The sequence below is a fragment of the Channa argus genome, chromosome 19, assembly GCF_033026475.1.
Source record: "Channa argus isolate prfri chromosome 19, Channa argus male v1.0, whole genome shotgun sequence".
Taxonomy (NCBI): Eukaryota; Metazoa; Chordata; class Actinopteri; order Anabantiformes; family Channidae; genus Channa; species Channa argus.
In genome coordinates, this window is record NC_090215.1 from 12,151,441 (window position 1) to 12,167,289 (window position 15,849).

The following is a 15,849-nucleotide window of genomic DNA, read 5'->3' on the forward strand; positions in this document are numbered from 1 at the left end:
CATGATACAGTAGATCCTTAAAGGTCTGTTAAAACATTATAGGCCCAGCTATTTATTAATTGTTTTCTTGACTGCAAAAAAATTTAATGAGGAAAATGTTCAAAATAAAAGTCATTTTCATCATAATTCTAGTTTAAAAAATGAATAAATGCTCTACACATTTAAGAAATAATATCACTGTGGTGGTCCATGATAGATGGATCACTGAATGCTTTCTATCAGCAGTGATTTTTGACTGCTGTCTTTCTTGACTCTTATCAGCAAATCCCTGACGTATCACCGACCGGTCGCTACACCACACTGGTCCCACTCATCTTTATCCTCACCGTAGCTGGGATCAAAGAGATCATAGAGGACTATGTGAGTACAACAGCAGCAACATGGTCAGAACCTAAGTGAAAGAAAATTAATGTATCTTCGTCTGTATCTTTACAGAAAAGACACAAAGCAGACAACACAGTCAACAAGAAGAAGACAACAGGTATCAAGTATCTGTTAATGTGCATCGACTGTCTGTGCCATTTTCCATGAGTGTGCTCGTTTCTATTTGTGGGGTTTTGTTTTCACGGCCGATTGAATGACTCTTGTCTGTCACCCGCTATAGTGCATGCCACGCAAGCCCAGACAAATGTTCAGTTTCTGTGAATACTGTATGAGAAGTGCTCTGTAGGCTGATGAAAGCTGTGTTGTCCTTGTCTCTCAGTGCTGCGGAACGGAGCCTGGCAAACGATCATTTGGAAACAGGTATAGCTGTCGTCACACTTTGTTGTTTGTCACTTGTCAACCTAATTAAAAGCTGAGCAGAATTTTTTTTTTGAACATTGCCCAGAATCATGCACCCCCCCCCCCCCCCCCCCCCCCCTGCCTTGTCCTTGGGAAAATAAGGGAACAAGCCACCTGAAGACCTGATCAACTAGTTTAGGCAGTGTCTGATGTAGTCCACCAGCTGTGTTTAAGCTTGTTTTACTCCTGACACAATCTGTGCTTTCCTACAGTTATTTCTGATGCTATTGTATAGTCCTTTATTTGTAATTAATCCAGAGAATGGTTTTGTCTTTTAAAGGATTTAAAAATTTTTCTCAGACATGTAGTTCATGAAAAATGTGCAGTGACAATTTCTCCCAGTTTTGGAAAATAGCTTTTCCTTTTCACCTGTTTTGCTAAATGTGTAAGACACTGTGCCATGTCTCCTTAAACAGAGTTGATCTGAGGACATCTCAGTTCTCTTCTTCTCCTCTTTGTGTCTTTTATCTACATGTGTGTAATCTTTTTATCATATTTTTCTCTGCCCCTTTTGCAGCACGCTCCAGCTATGTATTGCGATTCATAGTGATTTTTAGGTCTTTCTCTCCATTTGCTGCCTCTTGGCTGGTAATTCATTAACCTGCCTGTTGTTTCCCCTCTCTGTCTTCTTTCCTTGCCCTTCCCATTGCACCTTACCCTCTGCCCTAACGCCCCTCTCTATCCTTTTCCCCCACTTTTTGTCTGCATTTGCGTTGTTGCATTGCTGCACCCCGGCCACAAGGTGGCAGTAGGAGACATAGTGAAGGTGACCAATGGCCAACACCTTCCAGCTGACATGGTTATAGTATCCTCCAGGTTAGACTTGTATGAATGTGTGTTTGTGTGTGGTCATGCATATGCACTTATCTGTTTAATGTGTGTCTCCCATTAACGTATTTTAATCATTTGTTGTGTCTTATACTAATCATGAGGGCTGCTACTAATGATTTTTTGTTATCAGTCAATGTGTTTACTTTTTCAAATAATCTGTAAAATGGTTTGTACAACAAGATAATAATAAAATAATGATGAATCTTGAGTTTAAATTACTGGACCCTTAAAGGGCAGCTTCAACAATTTCCTCCAGAATGCCATAATCTGAAGGATGCCCAATTCTCCAGATTATTTCATCTGGAGGAGTTTTTCGGTTTTGTTCAGAGATATACTTTCTCAATAGTACAATATTATGTAAACTAAGCAAATAATGCTATTTACGAAGCTGTAACCATTAATATTTAAACACTGATTTAATATTCATCTTTGTCATTGACGGATTTCCTGTCAATTGATGAATTAATCATTTTAAACACGTGTGTATCGGTGTAACTCTGCCTCCTCTCCACAGCGAACCGCAGGCCATGTGTTACACTGAGACCTCCAACCTGGATGGAGAAACCAACCTTAAGATCAGACAGGTACAACATAAGTCATAATTTTTCAGTGTAAGGAACATGGTCTTCCCTGTATCTGTGTGTGTGTGTGTGTGTGTGTGTGTGTGTGTGTATATATATATATATATATATATATATATATATATATGTATATGTATATATACCATTACAAATCCTATTAGACAATTGGGTTGTGGTTTGGTATGTGTCCACTGTGATGGGTCACCAACGTCGCAGAGGTGTTAAGACTTTGTGCTGTTTGCGTAACATAACTTATTGTCTTACTGTTTTGACTAAACTGTAAAAATTAATTAAAGATGTAAAATGTTGGCATTAGCTTTCAGGGCTGTGTATTAATTAAAACTTTATTTCCTCTCAGTACTCACACTTCAGACACAGCCTGGTCATCTTTCTTGTTGTATTCTTGTCTTTTTGTCTTTGCTTCTAGTTGGCTTTTTTGGAAGTACAATGTAAAAAGTGCTTCCTGAATAAACTTTCCTTGATTTGTTATGGTAATTTTTTTTCTAGGGTCTCTCACTCACTGCTGGTTTTCAGACCCTGGAAGATTTGATAGCGCTCTCTGGTTGTTTGGAGTGCGAAGGGCCCAACAGGCACCTGTATGACTTTACTGGCACACTGCGGCTGGAGAACCAGAAGTGAGACCTACACACCTTTTTTCCTTATTAATTGATAATAGTATCAGTTCGATATGTATAATTGGATAAACGTTTACAGTAAGTCATAGATTTAACAATTATCACTCACACTCAAGTCAAACAGGAATGTGCATCCTATTCTAGTAACATCCTAAGCACCCTCCATGAATTAGAACTGGCAAAGTGTTATATCAAATAAAAGGTAACAAATTGACTTGAAAGAAAAATATAATAGTACATACAATAAATTCCTTCTTAATATATCACATGTAGTAACTTGTGACATGCAGATTGCCTGAAATATGCATTTCTTTATCAGGATTTGTGCTTTTCACCTTTCTTATATTTCTACTTTAGTCCAGTGCCTCTGGGTCCAGACCAGGTGTTGCTGCGTGGTGCCCAGATCAGGAACACACAGTGGGTTGTGGGAATTGTTGTCTACACTGGCCATGACTCCAAACTGATGCAGGTAAACCCAGTGTCTCGTCTGATGTCAGGTAATTGTTTAGAATGAGTGGGGAATCTTGGCTCTTTCCAGTAAGAGTGAATCGTTTTCAAGTTAAATTCGGTTTTTATTTTAATAACTAGACTGTTTCTTCCTTTTGATCTTTATAGCACCAGCTGAGATCTTTTAATTAACTGTGTGATGCATTCAGCATAACTGGGTGCCCATCCAAGTCGAGAAGTACTTTAAATCTCCAGCTTCAGGGTTTCAAGTGGGCACATATTTATACCAACAAAGTATAAAAAAAAAAATTTAACATTAGTTTTGTGTTTTTATATTACACATTTTATTAATTAAAGTGTTCATCAGGTATTCTTTCCACTACTGTAACTCAGTACAACTGTCTGTATTTGTGTCTTTCTCACTATTGTTGTTCTAGAACTCCACCAAGGCACCACTGAAGCGCTCTAATGTAGAGCGGGTGACAAACATGCAGATCCTAGTCTTGTTTGGTATTCTGCTGGTCATGGCTCTGGTCAGTTCTATTGGCGCTGCCATCTGGAACAAAGAACACACTGACGAGGCCTGCTGGTACCTGTCCCGGGCTGGTGAGAACATACTTCTTACAATGATGAAGAATTCAGATTAATGCACAGGTTTAGGGTCAACGAATGAGGGGATATTATGTGTCTGTGCAGGTGACATCTCTACTAACTTTGCATATAACCTGCTGACATTCATCATCCTGTACAACAACCTGATCCCCATCAGCCTGCTGGTCACTCTGGAGGTGGTCAAGTTCACACAGGCCCTTTTCATCAACTGGGTATAACTCATATGTGTTTTGTAATGCATGTTCCCAAATATATTAACATAATTGGTCAGATATTTTGAATCAGTTTACTTGTGTGTACTTTTCCTCAGGATGTGGAGATGTATTACTCAGAGACAGACACACCAGCCATGGCTCGAACATCTAATCTTAATGAAGAGCTGGGCCAGGTTAGTTCTTCCCCCTCCTCGTCATGAGTGGTTACAGGGCAGAAAGTTAAAATACCACAGTCAGTCATTATTTCTGTACATGGTGATTCTCAGTTATTACAGGCCTGTTTAAACATACTGTTTACTTTCATTACCTATGATCTCTTTGACTTTTTCAGGTGAAGTATCTGTTTTCCGACAAGACGGGAACTCTTACTTGCAACATCATGCACTTTAAGAAGTGTACCATAGCTGGAATAACCTATGGGTCAGTCATCTCCTCTCATAAAAAATGTTTTTTCTTCTTTTCCTACTTAAAGAAATTAAGCTGAGAATGTCGGGACTTCTTAAATCTCTAATTCCTAATTTACTAATTTAGGTTACAGACTAACTTGCTTCTTTTTTATTTGATGACTGAACTCTTGCATGCTTGCACAAATTAAATAATCAACTTATCAACTGATCTAAACTGATTCCTTTTGCAAAACAACCTCATCCGGCACTGCAGCCACTTCCCTGATCTAGACTGTGATCGTTCAATGGAGGACTTCAGGTGAGTGATTTCTGTCCTTTTGCCCTTCTGTTTTCCTTTCATGTTTTTTACTCCTACTTTACTTTAACTCAGCATGTTTTGAAAAATAAATGTAGTCTGTGCTGTAATCAAAAAAATTAAAAAAAATTCAACCTGCAATGACATAAATGCCAAAATATGTATTTTGTTCTATCTTATAACTAAAATAATTTGTCTTGTAGCAATCTGCCATCCAGTAGCCATAACTCTACAGAGTTTGATGACCCAACTCTCATCCAAAACATTGAGAAGAATCATGTAGGTGTCTCTGAAGCATAATTGTGCCCAACATGAATTAGACCCTGCTGTTTATATCTGGGCCTGGTCTGATTGTGTGTGTTTGCAGCCTACATCTCCTCAGATCTGTGAATTCCTGACAATGATGGCAGTGTGCCACACTGTGGTCCCAGAGAGAGAAGGAGAGCAGATCATCTACCAGGCTTCTTCGCCAGATGAAGGAGCGCTGGTCAAAGGGGCCAAAGGACTCGGTTTTGTCTTCACTGCAAGGACGCCACATTCAGTTATTATTGAAGCTGTAAGTGTGTTTCTGTGGACTTTATTACAAGGAGCTTTTTGAAACTGCAGGAGGTTACATGTGTATGTGTATTTCAGAGAGGAACGGAGCTGAGCTATGAGTTGCTGAACGTCCTGGAGTTTTCCAGGTAATACTCCCAAACATGTTCTCTGACAGTAAACAACTTTGTGATATCAGATGGTGGTGATTTTGTAACTAAACCCACTTTTTCCTTTTTAGTAATCGCAAACGCATGTCTGTGGTGGTCAGGACTCCCCATGGAAAGTTAAGACTGTACTGCAAAGGAGCTGTATGTTTATGTTATTATCAGTGTCTTTCAATAAAAAGGCCTCCAAAGCATTTTGCTTTTATCTTGAGTTAGTTGTTTTGTGTTTTTGCAGGATAATGTCATATTTGAACGTCTCACTGAAGCATCCCAGTACAAAGAATTAACCGTTGCTCATCTGGAACAGTTTGCCACTGAAGGTGAGTTGGAGAGGGAGGGAGCTGAAGCCATATTCCATTCTCTTTTCACTGAAAGTCTATTGTCTCTGCGTTATTATTGTTACGGTCTGTCTTTGATGTCCAGAGGAAAAGTCACATTAAGCGCACGTTTGGTGGCATCAGGCCTAATTTAGCAAAATAAAAAAAAATTAGCTGTTGGACTTTATTTTTTAAACACAGTGTCTCATGACTTAGCTTGTATTTGAGGCTTATGTTTGAAAAGACCTAAAAGACGCGGTTACAGTTTTAAAGTGGCATTAAATACGAAGAAGAATACATCCAGTACATGGCTTGTTTAGAACTCAAAAGTCAGATTAGAGGAGATTTGATCACTTTTGTAGTTTAAGGCTACATCGGAACTATCAGCCCTGAGTTTCCTCCGAATTGTTTGTGTTTCACTTAAAAACACAATCTTTTTTTGGTTCGGTGACAACAGTAATTGATCAACTTATCCACCGCTCATCCACATAGGCCTGAGGACTTTGTGTTTTGCTTATGTGGACCTGGAAGAAGGCACCTACCAGGAGTGGCTGAAGGAATACAATCGGGTCAGCACCATACTCAAAGACCGTGCTCAGAAATTAGAGGAGTGTTATGAACTACTGGAGAAGGTAAATACACCATCTCTTTCTTTGTAGTGTAACTTTGGAGTGTAGTCTCAAAAAGTACATCAGCACTGAAACTTCAAAAAGCAGAGACTTAAAGAACATAAAACTCTTCAAAACACATAAGCACACCATTCATGACTACCAGCAGGTGGCAGAGTGGCTACAGCGATCACAGACTGACACAGTCTGCTAAAGGACCACCGGTCATACTTACTCCAGTACACACTCACGTATTTATGCTTGTGTTTGTTTATGTTATCAATATGAACATTGGACTTGACTTTAAGTTTGATAAATATGGAAGGTGTATGTTGGGTGTAACAGGTTTCAGTGAAGATGATGTTCAGTGGTTAAAACCTAGGATTTTAAGGAGAGAGTCAAAATGAGAAAGGAAGTAAGGAGCAAAAAAAAAAAAGGGGGAGAGAAAGCTGCAGGAGGAGGGGGACACAGACTGGTAGACCACAAGGGCAATTACCTGTGCCTGCCTGCCAAAAGCTCCATAAAACTGGAGTCAACACTACAGTAGTATTAACTTACCTTGAGTGTTTGTGTGTGTGTCTGCATGCGTTTAATGAGGGTACTTGTGCATTTAAATGCTGAACAAATTAAAGCAAAGGGGGGGACAAGATGATGGGTAACTTCATGGCGCATTGACACAAAATGGTGCAGACATCCGAAATGAGCGGCTTCAACAAAAGAGCTCACTGGTGTCTCTACCCATGTTAAATTAGAGATCGGTGATGATCTTGAGAGAAAGAACCCGGATGTACAGGCAGAATTTGTCTGGCTTTGTCTTATTGTTTGCTCTCTTTCTCTGCTTTTCCACCAACAGAACTTAATGCTGCTGGGGGCCACAGCCATAGAGGACCGACTTCAGGCTGGTGTGCCAGAGACCATCGCTACTCTGATGAGGGCAGAGATCAAGATCTGGGTCCTCACTGGTGACAAGCAGGAAACTGCCATCAACATAGGTGAGAGGAAAACATTAAAAATAAATATTACAGATGACAATTGTGATTTATGCAAGTTGAGTGATAATGTAGAAGTCCTGCTGTTGCTGCTGCTTGACATGCAACAGTCCAGGAGACTGTATGTATTGTAGAGTTAATTAAGGCTGAAAGAATAGCAGGCATTATGTGGGCTGTTATATGCCAGACATGTCTCCAATCTCTTAAGTAAAATGTCTCAAGCAGCCAGTGCTCCTGTGGTTGACGGGACTCCAGTGACAGTGGCGCATTTGATTCCTCTTGGCAGTCGGGGAGGAAGTGGAGGCAGATGTCCAGAAAAGCAGGACTCTAACAAAAACAAAACAAGATCTTCTGAGTAGACACCTGTCAATCTTAGTTTAAAAGTTTGGACGTTCTCAGAGACTGAGCAGTGCAAATCTTCTTTTATTTTTTCAATTACAATGACATTTTGAAAACCCAACACCCTGATTTTCTACTTATGTTGGTATTAGAAATAACTGTTTACTCAGAGCGCAGTGGCTTTGTGTGTAACACTGTAGTTGTACATGACATCAGTTTTTCACCTGTGTTTTGGGTTTGAGTAAATCTGATCTCCTTCCCATCCCCCATTCTCTACCCACCACTGTCTGTCTCCATTTCTCAGGTTACTCCTGTCGCCTGGTGACACATGGCATGTCTCTCATTATCGTCAACGAGGATTCCCTAGATGTGAGTAGACCCTCTTTATCCTCTAGAGTTCATCTCTGTGCACTTTTTACAGCATTTGGACTTTCTGGGTGTTTGTGTGTTAATAGCTGGGGTAGGGTGGTCTTAGGAGGCTTACAGTGGGAACCAGGGTGTGGTCCACACACAGATTGGTGGGTGGGGTTCATTGTGTGCTCACAGGTGCAGGTAATTAAAGTCTCTAGTGTCCCTTTTAGAGAAAGGAATGAAAGGAGACGGGCAGTGAACTGTCACTTCATTCCCCTTTCTTTTTCTTTACCTCGTACTGAGTCTCTTTCACAAACATCCACATACAGTACTTCCCACAGTAAACTTACACTAATCATTTGCTCCTAGTCAGATGTGTTTGTAGGTAAATACCTGCATAATATAGAAAATGTATGTAGATTAGTTGTTTATGTTCCTATTGACACATTTTTATTTCTAGATTAGATTTTATACCTTACTTATCTATTCTTTGTATTAAGGCTTTACGTGTGGCAGCTTTACCCACACTGTCCCAGATGCCCACGTTCAAACACCTTTATTTTTGCACACATACATAATCATAACGTCTTCACTTTTACAGTTTGTTTATACGTGATGTGGAAGACGTAAAAGATCATGGCTCATAATTTAAAATGTGTGTCTGCCAGTTTGTATTTGTTTATAGGCATGTGTGATTCTCAGTCTGTGGTCCCAAAGTGTGTGCTCAACCTTGATGGAGAGACACTTATGTTTACATTCATAATTTTCTTGGTAAATTAAATTACAGATGGTGGGTGCCCTGACTGTGATTTTTAAATTTTTTTTTAATTTATAGACTATATTGTAATGAGCATGGTATTAGTGGCATCTTTGTGACTGAAATCCACTGAAAAAAGTTTTTTTTTAGTCTGCCATAACCACCACCTTTAACCATCTTAATTTTTTTAAGGTAACGCTTAGTAAAATAAATGTGTCAAAGAGTTTTCTAGACATTCACAGACTTTAGAAACTGCTCATCCAGACAGTATGGTAAGTCACTTCGACAAAGTAAATTGAATTGTGCAGGATAAAGATGTAATGTGGGGATAATAGAAGTACTTTAGGCTGAGGATGGAGTATACAATTAGCACAACAGAGTGAAAGCCTATACAGTTATCACAGTAAGTGGATCATTCTTAATATGGTTTGGAAGATTATATTTGACCACATACTGTAGTGTTCCGATAAACTGTTGAAAGTCTGATTGCTGTCTGGTTTGGATGATGTAATGTTTTTGATTTTTATGCACTGCCATTAAACATATTTGAAATATTTTTCTAAGGGAAAATCTTCTTCCCTAAGGGAAATTCCTAAGTGTAAAAGCCGTGTAAAAGGTTTTTCACTGATAAAGGCGCAGCTACTGGTCCTACCAACATTACCAATGTTTTGTTGTCGCTTTTTGTTGCTCTTTTCTTTTCTCTCTTCACTTTCCTCTCACCCCAACTGGTCAAGGCACATGGCCGCCCACCCTGAGAGTGGTTCTGCTGGAGGTTTCTTCCGTTAAAGGGAGTTTTTCCTCTCCACTTTTGCCTTAGGGCTTGCTCAAAGGGGAATTGTTGTTTTCTCTATACATCTCTATAGTCTTGGACTTATCCTGTGAGGTGCCTTGACATGACTTTGTTGTGAATTGGCGATGTATAAATAAAGTTGAATTGAATTGAATTATTGCTAAGATAATTTTTCTAATTTAAAAATTATGCTCAAGTGTCCAAAAACTAAAAGATTATTACCGTTTTTTTCAGTGTTAACAAACATAATCGGGTCTTTTAAGATCAGATATGTGCTACATACATATGTTGTCATAGATCTAACTCATATCTGATCTATGGCTCTGCAGCTGCTGTCAGAGCTGTCATAATCAAACCGATCAGAATTTAAGTGTGTGTGTCTGTACGTTTACATTCCACATCTGACTACATGCGTGTAATGTCTGTCAGTCATGAGTCAGTGTCAGCACCTCACAGTTTAGTAAAAATAAACATACAGGAGGTCAACAACAGAAACGGGAGTAAATGGAGAGATGAGAATGTTTCAAATTTGCTAGACAATTTTGGTGAAGCTTCTGTTTGAGCTAAACTGGAAGGAAAATATTGTAAAGTAGCAGTTTTCAAGGAAGATGCACGATTTGACTTAAATAAATAAATTATATTGTTGTAAGTCTAGTTTGCATGCAGCTCACAGTAACAGTAATGCATGTGCATTAGGTTAGGAGCTGGATACATGTCATTTACAAACATGAATATGAACCATCAACACAGATTAAAATATGAAAATTGATTATCTTTTTGTAGGTGATACTGATTTTACTGTGGAGGTGCGCTTCATTAAAGCAAAAGTCTCCTTTTGCAAAGAATAAAACGCTACTCTGTTATTATTGTTAAGATGTTTAAGATAAAAAGTGAGAGGTTCAAAGGGTTCTTTTGTTAAGTAGTTGTACTAACACATTTCTGTTTGGCGCAGAGAGGCAGAAGAGAGAGACAGCTGTTTGACAAGAAATATAAACCATGGACTTTCATCTGATGAGTGCAGTATGCTTATACAGTAAGCTCTGGGCCTTTAGAGCACGCTTTCAAGTGGGTGTAAACGCAGCACGGCAAACATGAAACAGAGTAAACAACTTGACAAACTGTTGCAACAAAACCTAATAAAGAGCAGAGATGGAAATGCTGAAGCACATCCCTTAAAAAAGCAATTAACATCCTACAGACACACAGGTATTTGATCAGATTCAAGATATCCTCGCCTCCATGAACATCTTATTAATAGACTGATTAGACGGCTCAAGTTTAGATTCTCATTGTGGTGTGTAAGAGATGAAACATTTCTGTTTTATATATGGAAGTGATGTACTTGTGTATACATATCGTGTCAAAGTGAACGACTGTCAGTCGAGGCAGCTTCAGTGAACTCTGGTTGTGACTGGTGGTCTAATGGATGAAAGCGACACAGTGTTCAGTGCAATACTTACCTCACACTTAAAATAACTCCACCAGCTCTGCTTCTTTATACTTGTGGACCTGTTAGAAAGTATAACATGCATGTGAGCAAAAACAGAAGCTGCTTATCAGAATCTCACTTTAAGGTTAACCTCTCACCCCTGTTTTTTAAAAATTGTCCCACATCTATCGCACCTAGTGTTATCATGTGTGAAGACAGATCTGTGTGGTGGATTACATCGGTGCAGTTGCCAGTCTTGGCGGCAGATGCAGCTCCCACACATCTTGTTCTCCATGTCTCCTTCACACTACTAGCTCCGCATCTGTCAGCACCCTCTCTACGCACAGGAAGTGACTGCACAGCTGCAGTGGTGTGTAACAGGAAAACTCTGTGTGTGAGTGAGTGTATGTGTGTGTGTGTGTGTGTGTGTGTTAGGGATGAATTTGAGGGAGAGCAGGAACAAGCAACAAAAAAGTGTGTTTATCCTAGTGGATACACAGGAGTGTTTGGTAATAAAGCAGGAAAGTATGTATTATACTTCATGAATGATACAGACAATCTGGATAAAGGAAGACAGAAGGAGAAGAAGGGGGAGATTTCTCTGAGGCATGTGATGGCAAAGAGTGAGTGGTAATGTGATCTCCTTTTGGTGCTCCTCCTCATCAAAACAAACCATGTGAGCAATGCCTCCTGGGTAAACGGTTTGTGACTGCTGAAGCTGTGACAAGTGCCATCTGTCAACTTCAGATCACATGCCACACACAGACTGACACAAATCTGTGTCAAGCCTCCTCCTGTTGAGTTAACATGTGAATGAAAGTTTCCATTTAACCTTCGTACTTATGTCTCCTAGTCTGGCTCTAACACACATGCTTGTTCTTTTTCTGTAGTTAACCTTAACTCTTAAACCTCAGCCAGTACTTTCTGAGGACCTGCCATAATCTCCCAACAATTGATGGTATTTGTCCATGCTTCTATAGCAAGACATGTAAACACAGTTTGCCCTAGACGCAGTGAGACATGATCACCTTGATCAGCATGATAATTCCGAATGTACATTGCATCCAACTTTCCAACAATGTGCCCTCTCCCCGTCACGCTGCCCACAGCTCAACATTTAAACCAACATCATCTCTCTTCTGCTCATTAATCATCTTTATGCACCCACGCGGTCACATTTTGTAGTACCTCTACTTGCATGTACTATTGTTCTGTCTTGTAATAGTTTTTGCACAACAGGTCTCCACTGTTAAAGTTCACATGTGTGTCTGGTTTTTGTGTTTCAGGCTCAAGCAGCAAAGAATGTGGGTGTTTGCACAGATGCACAGTTTGATAATTAAATGGTGTCTTAAATCTCACTGGTGACAGAATCCACAGTTCAGATATGTGCTTGTCTTTCTCTGCCTTCTTCTCACTCAGCGCCTTTGTCTTGCTCTCTCTTTCTCTCTGATTCAGTCTTTTCCCCAGACCAGTTTAGTTCACACTACTTGTCCTTCGTTGTTCTCCTACTCTTTGAACCTTTTCCCATTTATCTTGCTTAGTGCTTATCTGTATGTTTTGTACTCTGTTTAGGTACATTTGTCATAATGGCACCAGCGATTGAGCTCTCTTTGAATGGAGAAGGTGGCCTGGAATGGATCAGCATTTGGCTTTTCACATCTTCACTGTATTCACACTGTGTGTTCATAAACTCACACACACACACACACACACACACACACACACATATATATATATGTATGTGTGTGTGTGTGTGTGTATGTATACATATATGTATATGTGTGTGTGTGTGTGTGTGTGTGTATATATATATATATACACACACACACACACACACACATACCTGCAATATTATGTATATTTATGTGTGTATGTGTGTGTGTGTCTGTGTCTGTGTGTGTGTTCTTATGCATTTTATGGTAAAGTATGCACTGAGCGAAGGTGACCTGCAAAATCTCTAAACCCCCATGCCTCCATACCCTGATCATTTTGTGATCCAAATATAAACCCGATAAAATTCCAGGCAGAAGGGCTTGTGACCACGGTTTACAAAGAGCGTGTGTGTGTTAAGAGAGTTTCTGCCCTCTTTGGGCTGAGTTGCACATGAAAAATAAACATTTAGCTTGGAACCTGAAAATGCTAGTTAATGAGATCTGTCATATTGCAATCAAGGAATTAAGCTATTTTTCCTCTGAGGTCTCCAAAAATAGTGAGGAATGTAGCGTGAGAAAGAGAAAAACTCCACAGTAATGCATTTTAGGTTTGATCTCATGTTTGTTCTCTTCGGCAAAGTGCTAACAGATTACTGTGGACCAATGTGAGCTGTTTCTTTTCATCTTAATACATTGTTCTTTTGTCGGGAGGAGACAGTTGGGTCTAGACTAGCCTCTTAGCTTTAGGAGTTAACTAGTGTTTGTACATTAGTTACCTTTTTTAATCTTCTATAACTCCCTGCAGGTTATTATCGCAGGTTATCTCAACTGCTCCTAAAGCTTTTACTGGACCTGCTGTGACAAGTTACTGTGGTGTATTCATACCTCACTGCATTCACACAGCGAGTTGACCAATAAATGTGACCCGATAATTAGGTTCATTCTGTGGTAAAAATCTGACAAAACTAAACATTTAGCCCATTTTATGTTCTCTAAATAAAATGGTAGATCATGAATTTGTAGTCGTCCCCTAACACTCCACTTAATATCATTTTGAAAAGAGCTTCAACGAATCGGCGCCCTGCATTAAGCAGTGCGACAACCATTAAGCATCAACACCTTCTGCCCAGAACATGTATCATTAATTGTGTTTTCTTACAATATCATACATACATCATACATCCTCAGTTGTTTTCACTGTTTACTTTGAATTATGCTGCTGAGGCTATTTCTCTGTGATGAAGTGACAATTAGCAGGGAAAAGGAGGTTTTGTGAGAATCACATCTCACGTACATGAACAACATGTGTACACATACAGACACAAACACAATCCCCTGTGCACTTATATGCAAACACACACACTCATACCTGCATACATGTGTTTTACTCCTCTATTTAAACACATGCACAGTCCTCTCTTTCTCTCTCTCTCTTTCTCTCTCTCTCACACACACACACATATGCTTTGAGTTTCAGACCTGACAACCTGTAATCTCCTTTAATCCTTTCATTATGTTTTTGTTTTCCTTTCCCCCTGTTTGGGGAAAAAGGTGAATGCAAACAGGAATTCCGGCATACAAAGAAAAACACACAGCCTCAGGCTGAGAAAACAAGAGCGGGGAATTTTTGGGAAGAGGAGGGACACTTATGTGTGGAGGGAACGCATGTGTGCATCTCTGTTTGGCAAGAAACTGAGAGGCTGCATTGTTCATTTGATTGTGTTACCTACATGTGTATATGTGTGCGGTTGCTGCGTTGTCTCTTACACATGCCGATCAGAAGAAAGAGTGGTCATGTCTCTTTGGGTCATTAGACTCTCTCAGGCCTGATGGCCGCCAATAACCCGCTGTGAGAGACTGGGCAGATTCTTAACGGCGCCAATTTTTTAAATGTTTGTGGACCTTTGTGTCTAGAGTTTGGTCTTTTCCAGCGGATTTCTGTCTGTTTAGTTGTATTACCCATGTTTCCCCAAACAGTTGCAGCTATAGGGCATTTCATTTTGCATCTTTCTTTGTTTATTATGTGTGTAAGCTGAATAGTTCTGCTAGTTGTATATAAACTGTAGCTACACTGTAGAGTTATTGAGCTTCAACACATAAAAACACTAGTTCTGTCTGTTTAGTGTTGGTTTGGAGATCTCCTTAAAGTTTATACTCATCTCAATCATAGTCTTCTTGTTGTTTAATGAATTCATAATTGAAATCTAAATTATTTACCTTTTTTATTTTTCATTGGTTAATCTAAGGTACATATGAACCACACCAGGGGGATTTTGAACCTTGAAATGTTAAGGCTGTGTAACATTGGAATCCCATGGACCTCATCATTTCAGTCATTAGAAATAAAAAAAAAACATCTTTGTGTATGTGCGTGTGCGTGTGCTTGACTGGTAGCTTGTATCGTGCCTGCTCCTCCACATGGAATTCATTACATCTTTGCAGGATGTTTATTTTCTCCATTAATTCATGTCCCTCTATTATCAAGAGCTCTATTAAAAGCGCCCCAAACTACTGCCCTTCAGACAAGCTGGCATTTACAGACACACATACACACAGACATACACTTTCCTGTTTTTAAATGACTGATGCATTTGTCACCACAGTAATCCAACTCATTTATCTTTTGAACTTTTTTTTTTTCTGCTTCTGTGTCATTGTCCCTCTTTGCAATTTTTCTCTCCACTGTAGTTTACTGCTTCTTTGTAATCAAAAGATGTAAGACGTGCGGCAGTGATTGAGGATGCCTTCTGGACCTCATAGCATCAGCGTGTTGTGCTCATGTCTAGAAAAACGGGACTTTATTTTGGCTTTCTTAATTATTTAGTTTACACAGAAGCAAATTCTTTCCCCAGATGAAAGCAGCCCCATGCAACCCGGAGCATATGTCTTACATTTACCACCAGTGGGTTTGACCTTTCAACAAATTGGTTTGCATGTTTTGATGTGTGTGATTTGTGTTTTCTTTACTTTTGAGGCCACAATATCCCCAGAAAAACATAAAGCCTGAAAATGTGGCCAAATGAAAAAGAGGGTGCAGATTAGGTTTTTTAGTAGTTAGTGGTGAGGTTTGCTGTTGACTTAAACCAACAAGAAGAAAAGATTTTGGGTTT

General features: G+C 39.5%; 1 protein-coding gene across 10 annotated transcripts in view; it reads left to right on the forward strand.

The window, feature by feature from the left end:
* The window catches only part of atp8a2 (ATPase phospholipid transporting 8A2), a 42,618-nt gene that overhangs the window by 9,920 nt on the left and 16,849 nt on the right, over nt 1-15,849 (forward strand). For 9 of the 10 annotated variants that reach the window (XR_010911677.1, XM_067485314.1, XM_067485319.1 and 6 more), the window contains 20 exons: nt 262-360; nt 436-481; nt 704-744; nt 1,526-1,599; nt 2,129-2,198; nt 2,703-2,830; nt 3,188-3,299; nt 3,715-3,883; nt 3,974-4,101; nt 4,200-4,277; nt 4,436-4,524; nt 4,765-4,809; nt 5,010-5,085; nt 5,174-5,362; nt 5,440-5,489; nt 5,582-5,651; nt 5,743-5,827; nt 6,317-6,456; nt 7,286-7,424; nt 8,065-8,129. Coding sequence is in view for 9 of the 10 variants with exons in the window: in XM_067485314.1 (XP_067341415.1) it covers nt 262-360; nt 436-481; nt 704-744; nt 1,526-1,599; nt 2,129-2,198; nt 2,703-2,830; nt 3,188-3,299; nt 3,715-3,883; nt 3,974-4,101; nt 4,200-4,277; nt 4,436-4,524; nt 4,765-4,809; nt 5,010-5,085; nt 5,174-5,362; nt 5,440-5,489; nt 5,582-5,651; nt 5,743-5,827; nt 6,317-6,456; nt 7,286-7,424; nt 8,065-8,129 (1,893 nt within the window). In the remaining variant the exon portion in view is untranslated. The remainder of the gene's footprint in view (nt 1-261; nt 361-435; nt 482-703; nt 745-1,525; nt 1,600-2,128; nt 2,199-2,702; nt 2,831-3,187; nt 3,300-3,714; nt 3,884-3,973; nt 4,102-4,199; nt 4,278-4,435; nt 4,525-4,764; nt 4,810-5,009; nt 5,086-5,173; nt 5,363-5,439; nt 5,490-5,581; nt 5,652-5,742; nt 5,828-6,316; nt 6,457-7,285; nt 7,425-8,064; nt 8,130-15,849) is intronic. The other variant, XM_067485316.1, reaches the window with a different exon arrangement.